At 42.4% G+C, this 22166-nt stretch overlaps 2 protein-coding genes across 2 annotated transcripts; both read left to right on the top strand.

The window, feature by feature from the left end:
- Window positions 1-51: 51 nt before the first annotated feature.
- Window positions 52-5949, top strand: LOC131701887 (uncharacterized). The gene is made up of 2 exons (XM_059002503.1): window positions 52-1794; window positions 5621-5949. The coding sequence occupies exons 1-2, from the start codon at window positions 789-791 to the stop codon at window positions 5626-5628; spliced, it is 1014 nt and encodes a 337-aa protein (XP_058858486.1). The 5' UTR covers window positions 52-788; the 3' UTR covers window positions 5629-5949.
- Window positions 5950-15024: 9075 nt separating this feature from the next.
- LOC131701810 (transcription factor HES-3-like) lies at window positions 15025-16455 on the top strand. The gene is made up of 4 exons (XM_059001768.1): window positions 15025-15066; window positions 15206-15301; window positions 15573-15654; window positions 15858-16455. The coding sequence occupies exons 1-4, from the start codon at window positions 15025-15027 to the stop codon at window positions 16340-16342; spliced, it is 705 nt and encodes a 234-aa protein (XP_058857751.1). The 3' UTR covers window positions 16343-16455.
- Window positions 16456-22166: the final 5711 nt, after the last annotated feature.

Genomic DNA, 22166 nt, shown 5'->3' with positions numbered 1-22166 from the left:
TTGTAACGTCACCTGTATGGAGCGATGTGACAGAAATACAATGAGTTCTGGTGATAAATCTTCCTCCCGACCTGTGAGGGCGCTAAAGAACGGGAGGAGAAGTATCTGGAAGGGCTGGCCTGACAGTTCGTTTCCGGGACCGGAAAGTGGGTCAGCCTGGAAGGAAGCGAGACTCTGTTGTAAGACCGTGTTGATTTGACAGGTAAACGAGGGGCAGCTGCAAGTAAAAGGCAGCTGCAACCGTTTACCTAGATATCATGCGGGATTACATATAGGGGCCGGGGTAACGCTGTTCTTTTCCTTCGTTTGGGTTAAACCAAGGACCGAGAAGGACCTAAAAATCTGTTCTGCTCTAAAAGAGCTGTGTGTGTGTGTTTGTGCGCTGGAGTGTCTGAAAACTAACTGTCTGTCTTGTTTCCGAATCACCAGACAGCTAGAACATATCCGGAGCTGTCGCACTGGGCGAACACAAGCCGGATCACCTCCTCACGTACTGTCACAACGTCCTGTGTATTCACTCACCACAATCACGACTGCACGCACCCGAGACGGGTGACCGTATTCTTGTTTCTTTTGTTCAGGACTGTATCCTGTGTTTTGTCAGCCCGAGCTTTACACATCGTTGTGTATTGCCGGGCTTATTATTTTGAGCACTAGACCAGTGCTGGCAAATAAAGCCTATTTTCCACTGGACTACCGTTGTCTGCTCATTACTCCTGCACCGCATCACTGCTACACAGCTACCCCTCACCACCCACTTTGCCACACGTGGTGTCAGAAACGGGACCATGGACCGCGACGCGCTGGCGGAGCTGCTGCAGGCACTGGAGAGCAGACGGGACGCAGAGGAGAGAAGGAGGGAGGAGCGCTATACAGCGCTCATTGAACGGGTAGGACTGGCCGTGGCTGCGGTAACGACCCCGACTACAACACCGGTGATGTCGCCCCCAAAGGCACGGGCGATGAAGATGTCGGCGGAGGATGACCCGGAGGCGTACTTGGTGGCATTCGAGCGGCTGGCTACCGCGGCGGCTTGGCCGCGGGAGTTCTGGGCCAGCCAATTGGGACCCTGCCTGATTGGGGAGGCTCAGGCAGCTTACCAGGCCATGAGCGACCAGCACGCCACCGAGTATGACCTGGTCAAGCAGGCTATCCTCCGCCGACTCAACATTACTACCGAGACCCACCGGGCGCGGTTTCGGGAGTACCGGAGAGCCCCGGAGACACGCCCCAGGGTGGTTGCGGAGAGGTTGTGCGACCACATGGTGCATTGGCTGACCCCCGGGAAGAAGACCGTCCAGCAGATGGGGGAAGCCATTGTGGTAGAACAGTTCTGCCATGTGGTCGGCGCCGAAACCCAGGCGTGGATACGGCGCCACAACCCCGACACCCTGGAGGAGGCGGTCAAATTGGCCGAAGATTTTGAGGACTCCCTGACCTCTGCCCGGATCGGGATCCTGTCCGCCCCTGCCCTTCGGAGCAGCCGCGCTCTCTCTCCCTCTCCTCCAACATCATCGCCACCACCCCCCTCGTTCCAGGGACCCAGACCTCCCAGAGCACCGACCCCATTGGGCCCCCTTGCCTCCCCCCCATGGAGATCAAGGTTGGCCCCCAGCTGGGGTAGAGGTGCTGCCCCTGCCCCGTTGCCATACCAGCAGCGGGACAGATTTCTAACCCATGCCCCCTCTGTCCCTCCTATCTGTTTTAGGTGCCACCAGCCGGGACATCTGGCCAGGTCATGCCCCGCTGCCATGGAGTGTGACGTGGCCGCGTGCAATTGGGCACCTGAGACTGGTAAGCGTGGGGAAAATGGTCGGGAGGGGCCTTGTCTGATTAATGTGGTGTTAGGGAATGTGAAAACCCACGCATTAGTGGACACAGGGTGTGAGCAAACCTTGATTAGGACAGCTCTCCTGGGCGGTGTGTCGTGGCGGCCACGAGGTCAGGTGGCCATCTCCTGTATCCATGGAGACACGGCGGCATACCCCACATTAAAAGTATATTTATCGGTAGGACCGATAAAACGTCACCTGGTAGTTGGGGTGGCGGAAAGGTTGCCACACCCAGTTATTCTGGGCCGAGACTGGCCAAAATTCAAAGAATTGATGAAAAAAATGGCAGTCTCAGCCACACACGTAAACGTGGCAGAGAAAAAAAAAAAGGAACGGATTGGTGATGTGTTTCCTTTTCACACTGAAATGTTTTCCCCTCTTTTCCGTCCTAGAAAAACGAATAAGGAGAGACGGACCGCAAAATGGGAGGGAGCGTTGTTGAGACAAGGCTGGGGTCTGGTGGGAGAGTGCTGCAATGGTAACAAACGCCAGTCGAAGGGAGTGGGAACGCAGTGTGACCGAGAGAGCGAGGTTACTGGACCGACTAGAGCAGATGTTATTCCAGCCCCTCTCGATGTACCGGACCCGTGGTACTCAAGCGCGGACCTAGTGTGGGGCCAACATAACGACCCGTCACTGGTGCACGCTTGGGGACAGGTCCGGTCCATTGAAGGTAAGGATGTTGACGGCGCTGGGGCGCTAGTATATCCACACTTCAGTATCAAGGGGCAATTACTGTATAGGGTAAACCTAGCCGCGGGCACAGGACAGCCTGTAACACAATTGTTGGTTCCCCCGTCTTGTCGGCTGGAGGTCATGAGGCTGGCGCATGATATCCCTTTTGCGGGGCACCTCGGAGCCGAGAAGACGAGGGAACGGATATTGGCTCGATTCTATTGGGTAGGTCTTCATACTGATGTGTCGAAATATGTAGCCACATGCCCAGACTGCCAGCGAGTAGCGCCGGGTCGAGTGCGCCCCGCCCCTTTGGTCCCACTGCCGATTATTTCCACTCCTTTCGAGCGCATTGCAATGGACATAGTCGGCCCTTTGCTACCTTCTGACTCCGGGTATACGCACATTTTAGTAGTGGTGGATTATGCAACGCGATACCCGGAGGCAGTTCCATTGAGGTCCACTAGTGCCGCTGCAATAGCCACCGAGTTAGCACAGATTATGGCCAGAGTAGGGATCCCCAAGGAGATTTTGACCGATCACGGAACTAATTTTTTGTCCAATACGTTACAGCAGGTGTACAAAATATTAAAAATACGTCCCATCAGGACGTCCGTTTATCATCCACAATCGGACGGTCTGGTGGAACGTTTTAATCAGACCTTAAAGTCGATGCTGAGGCGATTTGTAACACAAGAGCAGAAACATTGGGCATCACTTCTCCCCTACCTCCTTTTTGCAGTGAGAGAAGTGCCGCAGAGTTCAACGGGGTTCTCCCCCTTTGAGCTCCTGTACGGCCGGCAGCCTCGCGGCATTCTCGACCTGCTGAGAGAGGGGTGGGAGGAGCACAAAGGCTCGTCTAAAAATGTGGTGAAGTATGTGCTCCTACTCAGAGATCGCCTGGATTTGGTCGGTCGTTTGGCCCAAGACAACCTCAGATCGGCTCAGCACCGACAAGAGCAGCATTATAACAAAAATGCACGGATTCGAACCTTTCGACCAGGGGACAAGGTAATGCTGCTACTTCCCTCATCAGAGTCAAAACTGTGTGCTAAATGGCAGGGGCCGTATGAGGTGATTCGGGCTATAGGGAAAGTAAATTATGAAATTAGACAGCCCGATCGCCGGAATGAACGTGAAATTTACCACATTAATTTGTTGAAGCCCTGGCAGGCAAGAGAGGTCTTATTTATAGCCCCAGGCAATATGGAGGATGATTTAGGTCCCTGTCCAGAGACCCCGAGCACAAGAGCGATTTCAATGGGGGAACAATTAGTTCCGGATCAGCAAAGAGAGCTGCGTAAGCTTATTGAGGAGTTCAGTGATGTTTTTTCTGATGTGCCCGGCAGGACGAACTTAGTTGAATATGACATTATCTCTCCTCCAGGTGTCACAGTGCGAGAGAGACCGTACCGGATCCCGGAAAGTCGACGAAGTGGCGTTCGCAAAGAGGTATGGGATATGCTCGAGCTTGGAGTGATTGAACCTTCCAGGAGCGAGTGGTGCAGTCCTATTGTAATAGTGGCTAAGAAGGACGGCACCAACCGCTTCTGCGTAGATTTCAGAAAGGTGAATGCTATTGCCAAGTTCGATGCGTATCCCATGCCTCGGGTCGACGAACTTTTAGACAGACTGGGAAAAGCGAGGTTTATTTCCACTCTGGACCTGACGAAGGGATACTGGCAAATCCCTCTAACCCGCAGCTCCAGAGAGAAAACCGCATTTTCAACACCAGAGGGGCTGTTCCACTTTAAAACCATGCCATTTGGGCTACATGGTGCGCCCGCTGCCTTTCAGAGACTGATGGACCAGGTTTTACGCCCACATCATGAATATGCAGCAGCGTATATTGATGACGTGGTGATTTACAGCTCCACCTGGCGAGAGCATTTGGCTAGGGTTGCAGCCGTTCTTCAGTCTCTAAGGGCAGCCCGGCTGACAGCTAACTTGAGGAAATGTGCGTTTGCCAAGACAGAGACTCAATATTTGGGATTTTTAATGGGGAATGGAAGGGTGAGACCTGTGGTCACCAAAATCCAGGCTTTGGTTGATGCGGCGATCCCCAAAACCAAGACTCAGGTGAGGTCACTACTGGGCTTAGCCGGTTATTACCGCCGCTTCATCCCCGAGTACGCCACAGTGGTTAACCCGTTAGTCGACCTCACCAAAAAGAGTGCGCCAAATTTAATTAAATGGTCAGCTGAGTGTCAGGGGGCGTTTGATACGATTAAGCGTAAACTTTGCCAGGCCCCCACTCTTATTACCCCAGATTTCACCAAGAGATTCATCCTCCACACCGACGCCTCGGATGTAGGGTTGGGTGCAGTCTTGTCCCAAAAAGTAGCTGGAGTAGAACACCCGATATTGTACATAAGCAAAAAAATGTTACCTCGGGAACGCAACTACTCCGTAGTCGAAAAAGAGTGTTTAGCCATTAAATGGGCTACTCACTCTTTACGATACTACCTGCTGGGACACTCATTTGATCTTGTCACAGACCACGCCCCACTCAAGTGGTTAAGCACAATGAAGGACAGCAATGCCCGGATAACTCGGTGGTATCTGGCATTGCAGCCCTTCATGTACCATATGGTACACCGTGCGGGGAAAGACCACCAAAATGCGGATTATTTTTCCCGGGAGGGGGGAGCAATGGGAAAGGTAGATTTAGCCGAGTGTTCCTTCGGCTCCACTCTGAGCGGTGGGATATGTGACAGAAATACAATGAGTTCTGGTGATAAATCTTCCTCCCGACCTGTGAGGGCGCTAAAGAACGGGAGGAGAAGTATCTGGAAGGGCTGGCCTGACAGTTCGTTTCCGGGACCGGAAAGTGGGTCAGCCTGGAAGGAAGCGAGACTCTGTTGTAAGACCGTGTTGATTTGACAGGTAAACGAGGGGCAGCTGCAAGTAAAAGGCAGCTGCAACCGTTTACCTAGATATCATGCGGGATTACATATAGGGGCCGGGGTAACGCTGTTCTTTTCCTTCGTTTGGGTTAAACCAAGGACCGAGAAGGACCTAAAAATCTGTTCTGCTCTAAAAGAGCTGTGTGTGTGTGTTTGTGCGCTGGAGTGTCTGAAAACTAACTGTCTGTCTTGTTTCCGAATCACCAGACAGCTAGAACATATCCGGAGCTGTCGCACTGGGCGAACACAAGCCGGATCACCTCCTCACGTACTGTCACAACGTCCTGTGTATTCACTCACCACAATCACGACTGCACGCACCCGAGACGGGTGACCGTATTCTTGTTTCTTTTGTTCAGGACTGTATCCTGTGTTTTGTCAGCCCGAGCTTTACACATCGTTGTGTATTGCCGGGCTTATTATTTTGAGCACTAGACCAGTGCTGGCAAATAAAGCCTATTTTCCACTGGACTACCGTTGTCTGCTCATTACTCCTGCACCGCATCACTGCTACACAGCTACCCCTCACCACCCACTTTGCCACAAGCGACCACGCAGATTAAACAATACCTGCCTATAACAACCACTTTTAAACATGCGTCATTTGAACGTATCCGACTGTCCTTGAATTATATGGTAAAAACTGTTCCTCTGTTCATGAACAGATGCCAGGGGGATTCGAGAGCAATATAACAAATTGTTCCTTGGAGCGGTAAGAAAGGAACAAAAACAAAAAAAAAGTTTGGAAAGTGTTGAGCTGTTCAAAATGTCTTTGTGCTCCTACAAGCACCAGCAGCCGCATTCACGCCGACACATCCAGCATATTTTTTTCTGCTGCAAAATATGAAGCGAGGAAAATCGGAGGAACGCCTCTCGGCTTTTGAATCCTACACTCCGATTTTCCACTTTAGGAAAATAAAGGAGAATACCCTGGGAACCCTGCTTCCCACGTCGCAACATATTAAAACGTCTATCCTCTAAACGATGCGGAATACAATACGGACACTTTTTATAAAGACATATTTTTAAATAGCCTATAGTTGGGTGTGTGTGTGGGGGGGGGGGGTTATAACAGAAATTAAATCGGATATAACGGCTGCGTAGACAATAATTGATAATGTACTTTGACTACCTGGAACACGTGTATGATCCCCCAAAAGACTAGTAGTAATGTTAGTTCTGAAGCTGCTATTCCATTTTCTAGACCACGTGATTATCAAGCATTACAGTACAATGGATCTGCCGACCTGGTGATCCTAGCCTTATAGACTCCAGGAGTTATAATGCAGTGGGTTTATGATTGCAAAGTAGCCGATTTTAACATATCTGTCTTTTATTGTTATTCAAGAAACCACGCATTACTGTAATAGAGTTGTGTAGCGAAGTCTTTTGGATCTGACACATAGATTGCAATAATCTCCGTAGCATGGGTACAATCATAATCAGATTGGAATCTACAGGGTCAGTTTTCAAGATCTTGTGTAAAGATATTTGTATTGCCAACTTGAAGTCGAGGGAATTGCATGGCCGTTTCCTTTTGTTATCAGGAAATAGGAATTGGCGCTCTTTGCCTGTTTCAAAGCAGAAAATTGAAACGCTGTTAAAGCATGGGGGTCCTTGGCTCCGGGCTGCACCCGCTTCAGCAGCGTGACGTGGGGATAGAATGAACTGAATAGCCCTGCCCTGTCGACCAGCCCCTGGGCATAGCTCTCAACCACACACTGTGAGAATCTGATTCCAATTTCATACTAATTTACCGCCGCATTTTCCACTGGATATGGTCTTTAACTGCGCGCGTTAGGGACCAGCACGCACAAATAACTAATGTAATTGCCCAAATAAAGAAGCAATCATCGACGTGTTAATGCAGACACGATAAAACATAATATATACACGTAATTCTGACGTGTGTGTGTGCGTGTGTGTGTGTGCGTGTGTGTGTGTGTGTGTGTGTGTGTGTGTGTGTGTGTGTGTGTGTGGACAGTCCTGGTTTTCATAACTTACAACATGGAGAAAACTAAGCAGAACATTATTAGACCAAATGAATGTAGTTTTTCAAGAAGACATATGAACTCAAATGTAGGCATTTTGTAAGGAATGCTACAAATGAAGTGTAATCGCATTTTAAATGTACCGGTAATCTTAATACAAACATTTAAACTTCCCATGAAATGCAAAACAAACTTCAAAACTCAATGTTGATATTAGACGCCTTTATGTTGTTTGTATTTATCCTTGAGATTAATGCATTGGATAAATATTTGTGACGTTAATAGACCATTAAAACAAAGCTTAAAGATCAAAAGGGTTTTTCCATTTTATTTTTCATTCCCGGCTTTCTTATGCTAAGGCTTGGACGAGGCCTGGTAGCTTTGTGTGCAGATGTTTTTCTCGCCAAATGTAAAGGTCTCATGTTTAAGAAAGAAGCATAGATCACTTTGTTAGGCAAGCTTACTGTATTTAACAGAACAAATCACAATCCGGGATCTGTTACTCAAATGGCATTTTACACTTCTAGATAACACGAGCGGGTTTTTAACCCTTGATGTAACATAATGGGAGTTGGGTGCCATTCATTTCCAAATGCAGACCCCTTTGTGCCTCTCGCTAAACTGCCCTGCAAGCTTTACAGAGTCCTTGCAACAGCTAACTCCAAGATCATTATTCTACACATTTGTTGTTTTAATTACAAAATTTAAAACAAAAACATGCATATAGTAATTCTCAAGTATAAAGGTCTAAAGAAGATCTTGAAAAAGCAATGCTTTAGATACAATTAATCTTGGAGCTGAAATGATTTGCTGGCGGCCTGAATAGGCAGTATATTAATAAAGAACAGTTCCATTCGATTTTAGAAGCTGCTCGGTGGAGTGTGGTTATCATGCTGGTGCGATACCCGCTCCTCTTACACGCTCTCAGAATATGCATGCCTTGATTTGAACCCTCCACATGAGGTGGAGGTGAGGCACGGGGCGGCAGAAATGACTTCATAAATAACTCAATTGATCCCCTTGGGAGAGCAGGGACTAGAAATTAGCAGCACTCCATGACAATTCAAAAGCCATTTTTCGGTTAGTTAAACGCACTTTTAAGGTTTCCGTTTTGGGCTTCAAAGACATAGGGATGGCAACAGGTCTTTCCTGGAGTGCTATAAAGCCACGTTATATTATTCAGAAACTAATCGCAAAGTAATTTCATTAACTTCTACAACACAGTTGCTACTATCGCCAACGTGAGTGGGATTCATTGGTTGCAATTGTGGGTAATTTGGCAACAATTCTCCTGCAATATATAAAAAAAAGGATTTATATTCTAAATACAGGTTGATATAGGCAAATATTTCCACTAGAAACACTCTTTTCCAAGTGTGCCAGTTTTGTCTTTTTATTTCACGTGTTATACAGCCTCGACAGTCATTGCATGTTTGAACCAGGGTAATATAGTTTCATCCTTTTAGCGGTTCCCATTTTATTGCGCCCAGCTGCACAGCAGCCTATGACATAGCATATATCTTGCTGCACCATGCAGCGGCCGATTTGATTTCAAATAGTTTGCAAGAAGACATAAAGTAAAGGCTACGACTACTGTATTACATACACCGTAATAGAAAAGCGTGTTACATTTACAATCACACAGTTTGTGGTAAATGTCTGATTAAGGACAAAGCATTTTGAGATGTATTCAATTGCTCTCGACGGTGGCGGATTAAGAAGTAGGAGGCGCCTGGAGTTTTACATATTTCTAAGACAGAAATACAATTAAGACAGTTTTTTTTTTGGCCTGATCAGAATGATCGAAACAGCAATTGATTAGCCTGTTTTGTGTTACATTAACCCCACGCTCTGCTGTTTTTAATCACAGCTTGTGTTAATCAAACGAATACGTTAACTGAATATTGCGGGGTGTTTTAACAGTGTGTTTCTATGCTGTGCCAGAGCGTTGACAAAAGAAACTACATTACAATGGGTGAGTTTATTAGACAACTAGAAAATCCACTCCTATAAGCCCTACTACAAAATAATGTGGGGGCGCCTTCCCTTTGATCCACCTCTCTGGGTAAAAAGGTCCTCTTTGAAATGCTAATGAAACCCCTGTCGAAAGGATCGCCGAGCCCGTTTAAAGACGTTGATGGCTGGGAAATGAATCATTAACGTAACAAATTACCCTTAAGAGGACAACAAATGTGCTAATTAAGACAACCGAGATGCCTCTGGAGCCTTTGTTTGGCTCACGTTTTATTTCTTATTACAATTGTCATTCGCCAAGAAGACAACCATCCAAAGGAAAAGAAGGCAGAGACGGTTTTAATAAACTGTTGTTGTATATACTCGTTATATGTACTGCGTTAAGCATACCTTAATATGCAGTCTTCTCTTATGACATATTGGTAACAGGCCGTAACATTTCCCAAAGCATGGTTTTATAAATGATCTGTTTTAGCTCAAATATTCTGTTTTTTATACAGATTTTGTTTTCATTCTGTCTAATGTCGTCTGTTCATATTTATCGTTTTCATTTGAATCCCCTTTTCTATGCGCGCCGCTGTAAAGTCATGCCATTGCAGAAGGGTCCACTCATCTTTCTAATGCAAATCTTTCTCAAGTGGTTTGCGGTGTTTAGGGCAGATGTTTAGCGATTCGAGGCGCAGGGATCACCCCCCTCCTCCCCCAGCGCCGTGTTTAACAATGAAAGCGGAGCCTGCTTTTGTTTGTCCTCGGCTTGGCTCATAGTGGATGAGGGAAGCCACAACAAAGGGACTTTGCCTCCGCAAAGTTACGAAGTTACTTTTCCTCTAGTTCATTTCGGCTCCTTCACAAAACACAATGCGATGTTAATGCGCAGGGCTCCCCTTTGAGGCATTCAGATCAATGGCCGTCTCTAAACACACCCCTTTGTGTTCTATACCCAAACTAAGCGGTCTTAAACAACCGCGAGCGCAGTCTATAGAAATTCATGGGATCGAATGTTTGAGCAGAGTTGCGGCAACAAAGCAGTCGCGTGGCAATCGACTTTTATCCCTGCTGATATATATATATATATATATATATATATATATATATATATATATATATATATATATATATATATATATATATATATAACCACATGCACATTCATCCTGTCCTGTACCGGGTTGAGACCAGCGTTTAATCCATCCCTCGGCACACACTTTTGTGTCTAGAGATTGAATAGAGCCGAGGCTCTGCTCTGAGAGCTGTTATTCTGTATTGGAAGACGTCTGAACTCGACTATTCTCAGCATTTAGTCCATTCCAAATAGTTTATTATTATTAATAATTGTAATGGCAGAGCTATCGGCTGTCTACAGTATGCACTGCGGTTTTTAAAGAGACGTCATCACTGCAAACGTGTCAAGAGCCCCAATAAATCCAGCGCTGTTCCCATCGATTGCACCTTGTAGCCGGTTGTCTATAACCTGCTGCCCCTTGAAAAGCCATTCAATTGCTAATTAAAGCAACAGCGAGAGCCATAGAAGTGGTTTACTGCAGGTCATTGTGTAATTGGTTAACTAATTAATGTTAACACCACCGATAATACTTCAATTATTACCATACTTGACTTGGGAGCCCCGCTGATTTCGAGCGCTTAACAAAAAAACAGAAGTAGATCATTCATGAAACAGGATAAAAGCCACCGTTACTGTCCCACGCTTTAAAACAAGCGCTTGAGAATGAACAGGTCGGTCTTGCGCAGCAGATTATACATGCATTTTAGTAATGCAATGCTTATTCTGTTAACACTGGCGTTCGTGCGTCTGAAGTGTAACAATTCAAGTCAACTCAAATAATGCAAGTGGCAATCTGTTCCATAACGTGGATGTTTATTCATCAACATCTGGTTTTACAGTGTAATAATAATAATAATGGTAATAATAATAATGGTAAAAAAAAACACATTAACATTGAAACCCTTAATCAGTAGAGAGTTAGCCAAATAAAACCCATTTATGAAATATGTGCTCGCCATTTCTGAATAGTAAACAAAAACAAAAAACTCACTGCCAAAATGTTGTTTTAAAAAAACCCTGCTGATTCTTTGAAGCCGTCTGAATGTTCTGAGTTATATTCAGACCCAAAGCGAGGAGAATCGCTGGAACGCCTCAGTCTTCTCTGTGCTGCCCGGTCGTCTTGTTCCACAGTATAGCACAAAACTAGAAGACGACTGACAAAAACTGCATTAATATTATCCTTTAAAAAGGATAATTCAGAAACCAGTAACCTACGCAGTGAACGAACAAACTAACGTGTTTTGGGGGAAACATTAATAGCGGTTATATCTGAACACGTTTAGCATTAATACACGCATATAACCAGCCTGCTTGTGAAAAGCATGGATAATTCCTCCACTAACAAAACATGAAAATCATCACGGTTCTGCCTGTTCAACTTGAGTGAGAAAAGGGGAACCAATCCACATAAAAGAATGGGCACCACCCAACCGCTCCGAACAACCGCATGCCAATTTCATAGTGATTTTGCGCTGCTTTTTAAAACGAAGCCCAACTGTGCTGTTCCAATTTCCCGTTACATTTTACGGACATTAATGAAGCCACACAAGCTGAAGGAATGAAACCCATGATATATCTGGAATGCAAAGTCATTTTATTCCGGTGCAAAGTTCCAACCACGTTATTCCAAATGAAGTCACAAAGCGATTAATGCTACACAACAAATACCGAATACTAACTCATTCACAAGCAAGGGGTGCATTGTTTCTTATCAAAGAAAAATAACGAAACATCAAACATAGGCACATCTACAGTTGACTATTACAGTTGGGTGCACCAAGATCGAAGAATAATATTATCACATTTACGGACTACTTTAATTCAATCTTCAAAATCCTATTCTTGCTTGGAGTATGAACTTCAGAGCTCAATACAACCTTGACTGTGCAAGGAAGCTCTTTCAGTCTGGTACAGAGACACAGCCAGGAGTTTATTGCTGGTACAGGGGTGAAATTAGAGTACAAATTGCTTTGAAATCAACGTGCAGTGCATGCAAATAAAGATTAAGAGTGTGTGTGTGTGTGTGTGTGTGTGTGTGTGTGTGTGTGTGTGTGTGTGTGTGTGTTTAGTAAGATTGTAAGATCATTATTAATCTATTAATATATTTTTACAACTGTATATATATATATATATATATATATATATATATATATATATATATATATATATATATATAAATTTGTTTTTGTGTATTGGCGCAAAAAATAGGACCGTCTATCATCAATCTAAACCGATATTAAGATTAAGAAAAAAAAAATCTGTAGTATATGTTTTTATTTATTTTAGACACCTCAAGTGTCGTGCTTGTACCAGCTCAAGATCTATTCATCCGCTGCCTTTCTTAAGATAAACTTTTCTAGTGGAGCCCACGATACTTCAACGATCCCGTCTGTAACAAAGTATTCAGTCTCGTGTTTGAGATGCAAATAATGCTTTGATTGGCTTTTTAGCTTTTTTGTACACAGAACAGAGAATAACACAAAGCAACGGAGACGCGGTAAAAGGATCTGCGCCCATTCAAGTCATAAATTTACTGCAGCCTTTTCACCGGCGCTTTCAGCTCTGGGTTGAACACAGTGAAATGTTAATGCGCACTGCCTTCCCTTTCTATGCTATTCAGCTCCAATGCACATTTCCAAGCAAGCCTTTGTGTGTTAAACCAAACTTAGGAGTCTTAAGCAACTGTCCAAATAGTCTATAGAAATTCTTCCAAACCTCTGTTTGCCTTGAGGTGAGCATATACGAGGAGGTCGCGTGTCCTTCCACTTATATCTATACACCTGGAGCTCATTTCTCCCATATCATTTTAGATTTTGCAAACTAACTGCTACGCTATTGAAGCTTTGGTGCCTGCTGCTGACATCACACAGGTCGTAGGCGAGTTGAATGGCAGAGGGGCGTGTCCTCGATTCTCCTCGCCGCGAGGTGCCGCTCTCTAAGGCTGTTGCAGAAATCTCAACTTTCTCTTTATTGTCGTGACCCGATTTCCAATGCAAATAAAGTGAAAGCGTTTCATGCATCAAAGTGCGTGGAAAGGCGATTGCATATACATATAAACAGACCTCTTCTTCTTCTTCTTCTTCTTCTTCTTCTTCTTCTTCTTCTTCTTCTTCTTCTTCTTCTTCTTCTTCTTCTTCCTCTTCTTCTTCTTCTTCTTCTCCTTCTTCTCCTTCTTCTTCAATGTATTAAACCGTTATGCACAGTTTTATACTACTACGACTAATAGTAACTTTCTTCCATATGAGCATCTAAAAACACAAACTCTAAGTATTGGTAACTTTTAAACTAGGAAACTGCAAGACTTTTAATGCAGTCCAAAGCGCGCAGGCTACAGAACGTGTCTTTGTTTATTTTTACTGTTCTTATCTCTTGTTTGCAGTTTAGACACGTAAGATTTGATTTAAAAGTGTCTTGTGTAAAGAGTTTATAGAATACAGATTTTTTCTTTTGAAAGCGAGGAGACTCGACGGAACGCCTCCTGTCTCTTTATGCTCCCTGATTCTGACAAAGCCAGCAGTCTGTGAGAAATGGTCATATACCAAGTTAACCATTTAAGCTTTTCACTTTATCGCTCATGTTTAATATATCGCTGTAAGAACATATATAGGCGAATAACAATAATATATGTAAAGTAACTGTATGCATTTGAATTCGCTCGTTGGAAGCAATACAATAAAATATGTATTTTTTATTTATTTTTAAATTATGAAACAATTTTTTGTATTGCCAAACTATGCACCTGTACCTGTATACAACACAGGAAGCTTAGTTAATAACAGCTCCAATAAGAAGCAGGTCTCACCTCTATCCTGTTTCTAATAGTGGCAGAACATTTTAATTCTGTGAGAACACGGACACCAGTTACACGGTGCTGCCTCCGAGGACGGAGCGTGAAACTCAGCAAGAAAGAGATGAATAGCGCTGCATAGCACAGCACTGGCCACCAGCCCCAAACCCCACACCGAGAATGCTTCATTATTTCGGACCAATTTTGCGGTACATTTTACGCTTTTTAATGTATCCAACCTCACACGTTGGTGGTTAAATGTATCAGCGACTATATGGAATACATGCAAAATCAGAACATATATGTATACACAAGTTAATAAAATTAACACATTCAGATAAATCATATGCCACACCCATACATATAAATACAATCCAAATTAGATAAATATGATGTAGGCTATATAAAAAGCGTTCAGTGATTTTAATAAGATTTGCTGTATCCCGTAATAATTCATTGGCACACATCGATTTATAAAAGGGATCCTACTATATGCAGTGTGAATAAATTGATTTTAGTGTGACGTTTTTTTCATATTACAAAAAAAAATGTATTTTTAACTGTACAGTATTTTAAAACCGCTTTGTTTACCTGTCAGCCTGCAGTGGAATCGGGCACTGTCCGTATTGTTAATTTGTGTGCGCGCGCGCAGCGTGGTATTCTTTACATTCAGATGCAAAATGGGGCAGCGATATAAATGAGGCGCGGGGCTGAATTCCATTACTGTCGGGTTGAAGATATCAGAGATACGACACGCGCTTCTCTGAGAATAGTGGATTTAAACCCAAACTGCAATATGGGAGCAGCAGATAAAAAACAGACGTTAAATGGTAAAAAGGTTTGTATGTTTAATGAGTTTATACGTTTTATAACTGGTTTTCTTTTTTGAGGGGTAAAAGGTTTACCTGCAAAAAAATAAATACATAAATAAATAAAATGATCAAACTCATATTGAAATTGTTTGTTTTCCTTTTCAGGTTTCCAAACCAATAATGGAAAAGAAAAGACGAGACAGAATTAACGAATGTCTACAGCAACTGAAACACCTCCTGGAAAGCTATTATATTAATAATGTAAGTTGATATTGCATAAATGAGCTCATATATTCTCTGTTCGATAAATAAGAGACCCACTATCAACACCCGAGCCTCCATGCAATAAACCCATTTTTTATGACAAACCCATGCAGTTGATGGTACATATGTATTCATGTTTATCCAGATTTACAATCCAATAAGGATAAAGACTGTATATCCAAACTAACATGGAAGTTATCAATATTATATATTTTATATAATGTTCATGATAACTCCTTCCCTTTTCTTTATAATTATGTTTTTACAGATCCGAAAACGTAAACTCGAGAAAGCTGATATTCTGGAATTAACAGTGAAACACCTAAGGGATCTCCAGAACTCCCAACAAGGTCAATTTACAAGTGCAAAAAGAATGGCACGTTTTCCCAAAATACAATAAATAATTTAACAGCAAAATATCACAAAAAATCCAACCTTATTGAATTAAATGTGTAGCTGTACAATCAAATGTATTTTACCATTCTAATGTTCTAGAATAACTGGGATATCAGAAAAGAACGAAACCTTTATATTGCCTTGTGTATTTGTGCAGGTTCCACGGGGAACAATGGGAAATGTACCGAGTACCAGGCCGGGTTCAGAAATTGCTTGAATGGCGTAAGCAAGTACCTTTTGACGTCAGACAATTCCAGCGGGAGCGTCCGATTACTGAACCACCTGACAAACAACGTCCCGGACGCTTGCGGAATCCCTCGCAGCTTCAGCACCTTGGACAGCGGCGCCGCGCAGCACGTCACCGCACCACGCTCAGCGTCGAACTTCCTGCAGCAACAACACTCCAAGCCAGCTGCAAACCCATTCGCTACGTTTTGCAAACCTCACACTGTCGAATTGCCCTGTACCTCCGACAAAGCTATCTCCAGTACAAGTGTATCAAACGAAACCATATTCGTAGCACAGAATCCCAAGCAAAGGGAACAGGCCGGGAACTTTCCTCGCGTTTCAGGACAGTCTAAGCAAAATAATGCCACGTATAATGTTTGCTCTGCCCCTTTGAATTTTTGGCGACCCTGGTGAAATGTATACTCAGTATATTTCTTGTATGATCATTATCTGTAGCGTGCCTCGTGTAACTAATGTTTAAAGGTGGCGATTTTTGCATTGAATATTGTTGTATATTTTGTATGATATCTCACACGTATTGTTTTGTATTTTTATTAAAAAAATAATTTAATAATAAAAAATACAGTAATTGTGGCTCTATCAGTCTTTCCTTAAACCAACAAAGTGAATATATATATATATATATATATATATATATATATATATATATATATATATATATATATATATAGACACACACACACACACACACACACACACACACACACGAATGATATTAATTACATTACACCATTAAATGTCTCATTGCTACTGTAGCACTTTCACTTTTAGTATGTATTGCACTCCTCTTTATAGGTATGGAAATAAATAATAATATTTATTTCCATACCTCCCCAGTAATGTTGTTGAAGCTGAAACCCTGGGATCCTTCAAGAAGCTGCTTGATGAGATTCTGGGATCAATAAGCTACTAACAACCAAACGAGCAAGATGGGCTGAATGGCCTCCTCTCGTTTGTAAACTTTCTTATGTTCTTATGTTCTAATAATAATAATACACTGAATGACAAGGTGCTTAAATAAATTAGATAAATGACAACACATTCTGTATAAAACAAGTCCTCATTTATCGTGTAAAATGTTAATATCAAATGTAACATAAACGATGGTGTGTTATATTTATAAAACTCTCAGAAGATGATCAGTTTTTTTTTATTCTATTCAGCATCTGTGAAGACCACCCAATACAATGACGGAGGGCTTAACTATATTGACGCTTTTAAAATAATCACCTTTCTTTTAGCCAACTCGTTCCCGCCAGGTTAGTCAGCTCCCTTTAATTAAATGTTTTTGTATGTGTGTGTGGGTTGGTGGGTGTCTCTTTACGCATTTAAAATCGTTTAAAAAGTGGGGCACTCAAGGAAAGCAAAAGGACCCCCGGCTGGTTAATAAATTAATCCGGTCTTTGTCGCATCAAACAAAAACAGGCTGGAAAGCCCGATCTGTCTACACAGACTCTACAGCACTGGGACCTTTCGCGTTCACTTTCTCACTGCTTGGGCAATTAAAGAAGGCCTGGTGTTTCTAATAGCAATTACATGTGACCGAATGAACACCTTGCACCAAGCATGCCAGTCTATATGCAAATATGAAGGCATTTCAAAAGACAGCTTCGAGCAGCATTCTATTATCTCACCCCCCAAAAAAACACGTAAAACATGAAAAGAAAAATAGCAATACTAAAAAACTGCACGCAAAAACAAATACATGATAATAATCTAAAGGTATACTTTTCATAGTCCGGTAGAATGTACACAATACAGAATGGCACACACCTATTGATAGTGTTCGATAATGATTCGAAATATAGACAGTAAGCATACGTACACATGATGATTGTGTAAATGAAAAGCAGAAGATCCTGTAGAAAAGATGCATTTCTAAGTTAGCAATGCTCCACTGTTATACACGTGCGATCATTTCCAGTCTTGTAAAGATGTTCTGGCCACCATTGCTGAACCGTGCACATGTTGCTCTGTGTTTAGTCTGTTACAAATGCTAATATTTTTTTTCCACCTTTTGGAGAATGTTCTGCTGGCGGGCGAGCGTGTAAATAATTAGCAGCAGAAAATTGATATTCTGTTTGACATGGAGTTCATTGGCGCGGTGCTGTTTGGGGCTAATGCGTAAAACCACGGAAGAATGGGCTGAATGCTACCACCTAGCACGAGCAGAAGCGGCCAGCTACCACACACTGGGCGCCTCAGATACCAATGTCATAGTAATTTTATGGTACATTTTTAGAGGCAGGTTGAGTATAGCAGACTGAAGCCTTCAATTCAAAGACAGCTGAGAACGCCTGTTCACTATTATAGTTACTGAAACACTCCCAGTTTGATTATAAACTAACACTGTCAAAAAAAAAACAAACGTATTTTTACGGTAAACTTACTTTAATATTTTTTTTTTCATTTCTGTTAAATTACAGTAAAGTTGTTCAATATTACTGCAAAAAATGATGAACCTTTAATAATACGGAAATATACACTCGAATGAATCTACAAATACAGTTTTATTAAGTCAATATTTTTACAGTGCACCGTATATACTCCCCTAAATAATATGAATTAAGCTCCTTTCTCATATTAAGAATGACTGGTTTTTCCAAGTGAATATAATAAACATTTAATATCCAAGGATAATGATTGCTTGTATCAAGTTAATATTCCAATGCTCTTAAATCCGCGAAAGAGTTTATATTAACAGACATTAACTTGTGATTGCATTGCGTAGCCTATATGTGGCCTACTTCAATAATATGACAAATAAACAGGTGCGCCAAGCCGGCATTGGAAAGCGTGCAGTCTATATCTGGTTATTCTTTGAATAAAGTCAGACGCTCACGTTTATTAATGTATTGTAAACTGGGTAGCGGGGGTTGGGAGTCTGTGGGGTTTCCTGGCCCCAGCGTTAAACAGAATCTTCTCATGCAACGGGTTTTTAGAAAGGATGGCACCTCGCAGCGAAGCAAATTGCAGAAACGCCTTCCAGCCAATGCATTCAATTCTCTTTCACACAGTTTAGTGCCAACAACAGAATACACAGTACAACAGATGCAAGCGACGCACAATGCAAACATACTCGGATACTGGAGGGGATCTATCTATGATCGATAAATGAAAAAATAAAATAATAATAATAATAATAATAATCACATTGCTTTGCCGTATTAGGCCATTGCACTGGAAAGCGCGTGGGCACGCGACAGACTCACTGAAGTAACTTAACTTAAAAGAATTTCTATGAACTCTTCCCAGTGTTGTTTGAGGAACCCAGTTTAGTTTAGAACACAAAAGGCGTGCACCGGAGCCCTATATGCTTGAGAAAGGGAAGAGAAGATAGCATTTGCATAATACTGTGTCCAGCGGAGCGGTCTTAAAAGCCAGAAGTGTATTTATGACATTGCAAAGAGTCTGCTGTCCATTGCAACCCTGTTTGAAAGCGGTCAGGACAATAGACCCTGCCTCAGTTTAACAATGCCCGTACTAAGGCCGTTTTGTCTAGTGAACATCATTCATACAACAAAGGGGGGGGGGGGGGGGGTAATGCACAGCACAAGCATCAAGACGACAGACATGGAAACAGTTTGGTTATTCGCATAGGTGTCTCAACAGTTGGAGGGGTGTAGCAAATACTGTATATAGGCTACAGGTAACCTCGAAACAAGTGCTAGGTAGCCTCTACAAAAGATTCACTAGCCTACTTGACTCTTCTATATTCATGTTGGATATTTTCCCCGTTTTTTTATTACTGTACATAACAGAGGACATAATGTACCGCCTCTGCACTGTTAGGATGTATTTCACTTTAATTAAACGCCTGCGTGTACGTACTTCGCTAACAAAGGCGACGTCGTATTTTTCTCCCCCGTGCATGGGCGTGGAGTTTCGAGGGTCATCACCATTCTAGACCCTCGCCAATCCGTGTTATTGATTGGATTGTATCCAAAGATGCGCACGCATCAACAATAGCAAGAACACAAAGAGGGAGCAGACAAAATGCATCGATCATTCTACCGGTGAAGCGTTTTATCAAAAAACAATGTCTGATTAATGATTAACGAGTTTAGCAGGCTAATGTATTCATTCCTGTAAACAGTGTGGATTTACAGAATAAGGCGCAAAACTAAAAGCGCCAAATGAAAAGAACTATCGGTATCCTTATAAGAGAATATAGCAGAGATACTAAATTTAATTTACTATTCTCCAGATTCTTGATGCTTTCATAGTACACGCATTCCGTATACCTGTTGTATTAGTTTTCACCTAAATAAACCCTGACACATTCATTATGCATCCATCAAGGCTCCCCTGTTAAATAAAGTATGATTATTGTTATCCGCAGCAGTAGTGGTATTAGTAGCAGTATTAAACTCAGACCTGCCACTGTTTTTAATCTCCCCTATTACTGAGGCTACATAGATTGCGATGCAATTGACAGTTTTGTTACTTTTAGAATTTTAAGGAGTTAGAATAATATTTGTCACGGGCCAGTTGCATAGAAGTCTTTGTTTTCCCAAAGTTCTGTAGGCTGGTCTTGCAAAACAACTGCATGAAAAGCTTTCGACACGAATCAAGACAGACCTTTAAGGTTTAACGTAACGGGTCAAATGGATGAACCAAGGCAAAAGATTAACTGAAAAGGAACTTATTTTCCTCAGGTTTGGACGTCATTGTTCTCTGAGGCAAGCCGCTTGTGAATAGCACAAAACAAAGCGAACCTCTTTATTGTCAGGTGGGGAAACCCCAAAGCCTGACTCTTAAAGAGTTTCATGGAATTGTTTCCAAATAATCATTCGCGAAACAGCGTTTGAAATGGATTTTATTATATATTATTAAAACAACGATTTGTGGAAAGATGAATGTAAAGCCGGGTATGTAACATAGCGGGCGTGGGTTTCTTTTAGTAATTATCCAGCTATGAGCTCGAAAATGAGATTTTAATGATATTATTCGAGTGCGTTCTTCCGTGACGGTTTTACAGTATCCACCACCTTTGACCCTGTGGGATTTGTAATTCAAACAATGACATTACACATCGGGCAAAGGATCACATTAATTGAAGCATTATGAGAGCCGATCGGAGCAATTTGTTGTCCAATTACACTGTGCGGGCATTCCACGTTTAATTGCCTCGCTTGGCTCGCCTTAATTAGATCCAATTTAGTACATTGAACTCATCAAGCGAAAATTAGGCTGTGCAACAATACAGTCGATCTTTGAAACCCCTGTTTTTTTGTGTGCACAAAACACAACCTCAAGAAAATGATCGATCTGCTTGGATGGCGGCTTGTTTTCACTGTTTTGCAAGAGTGGCTGTTCTTTAATTCATGAGATTGTATTTATTTATTTATTTCAGAAATCGTACACCGATTGTACAATTGTAATATCTATTAAATTCATGTTTAGTAATCTGCGTTATTACGGGCATAAGCAATGAAACCACACAATCCTACACTTTATGCTAAGATGTATATAATTGTTGTTTGAAAGTAAATTTAATTTACACAGTTTGTTGTCCTCTTCTGTGCACTTTATTTGCAAGATACACTGTAACTTAGGGAAACAGAATTGCAAAATGATAATATTTCTGAAATGTGTGTGTACTGTAACTGTAATATAGAACCATAGAGGATCTTATGCTGTGATTTAGTTGCAATGCACTAGAGGGCAGTAGAGATCCAAGTACGATTTTAAAATGCTGAAACCAGATGTGACGCTGCTTTTAACCCATTCAGTTCTGAAATATTGTTTGTCGAGGTGAAAGAATGCGAAATTAAGTTGTATAACAACATGGTTGCACTCACTTGTATAACAGAATAGTTGATCTAAGATTGTTTGTTCTTACTGCCCTTTTATCACTACAGCACAGAAACCTTGCTCACTTCTCACCGTTTCTTTCATTCTCTCAGCCATGGTATTCTTTGAACCCGGTAAGGTAAAGTGGGATCTTGAGGTGCCACCAGCACTGAAAGGGTTAAGCCTGAGAGGGATTTCAAATGCATTCTGTAATATATCAAACCTGCAAATCGGACAGGCTTTGATAGAAGGCAGCTAGGTTGTGCTCAGTTGGCAGGTGCTTCTGTATTCAAAACTGGCCATTTCCACCCTCAACTTCCCTGAAGGAAATGGACGTGGCAAACAACACAGACCAGTGTCTTCAGATCAAATAATGAGTGCTGTGCTGACTGTAGTCATGCACCTTATTGACAGTGGTGCT

Source organism: Acipenser ruthenus, chromosome 27 (assembly GCF_902713425.1).
Source record: "Acipenser ruthenus chromosome 27, fAciRut3.2 maternal haplotype, whole genome shotgun sequence".
Lineage (NCBI taxonomy): Eukaryota > Metazoa > Chordata > Actinopteri > Acipenseriformes > Acipenseridae > Acipenser > Acipenser ruthenus.
The sequence above is the reverse complement of the archived record's forward strand: the minus strand, read 5'-3'. Positions and strand labels throughout refer to the sequence as shown.

Excerpts from the sequence above, each read along its gene's own strand:
- LOC131701887 (XM_059002503.1), top strand. The coding sequence starts at position 789 with ATGGACCGCGACGCGCTGGCGGAGCTGCTGCAGGCACTGGAGAGCAGA.
- LOC131701810 (XM_059001768.1), top strand. The coding sequence starts at position 15,025 with ATGGGAGCAGCAGATAAAAAACAGACGTTAAATGGTAAAAAG. Across the intron at positions 15,067-15,205 it reads AGACGTTAAATGGTAAAAAG|GTTTCCAAACCAATAATGGA; the intron begins GTTTGTATGTTT and ends TTTCCTTTTCAG. Across the intron at positions 15,655-15,857 it reads TCTCCAGAACTCCCAACAAG|GTTCCACGGGGAACAATGGG; the intron begins GTCAATTTACAA and ends GTATTTGTGCAG.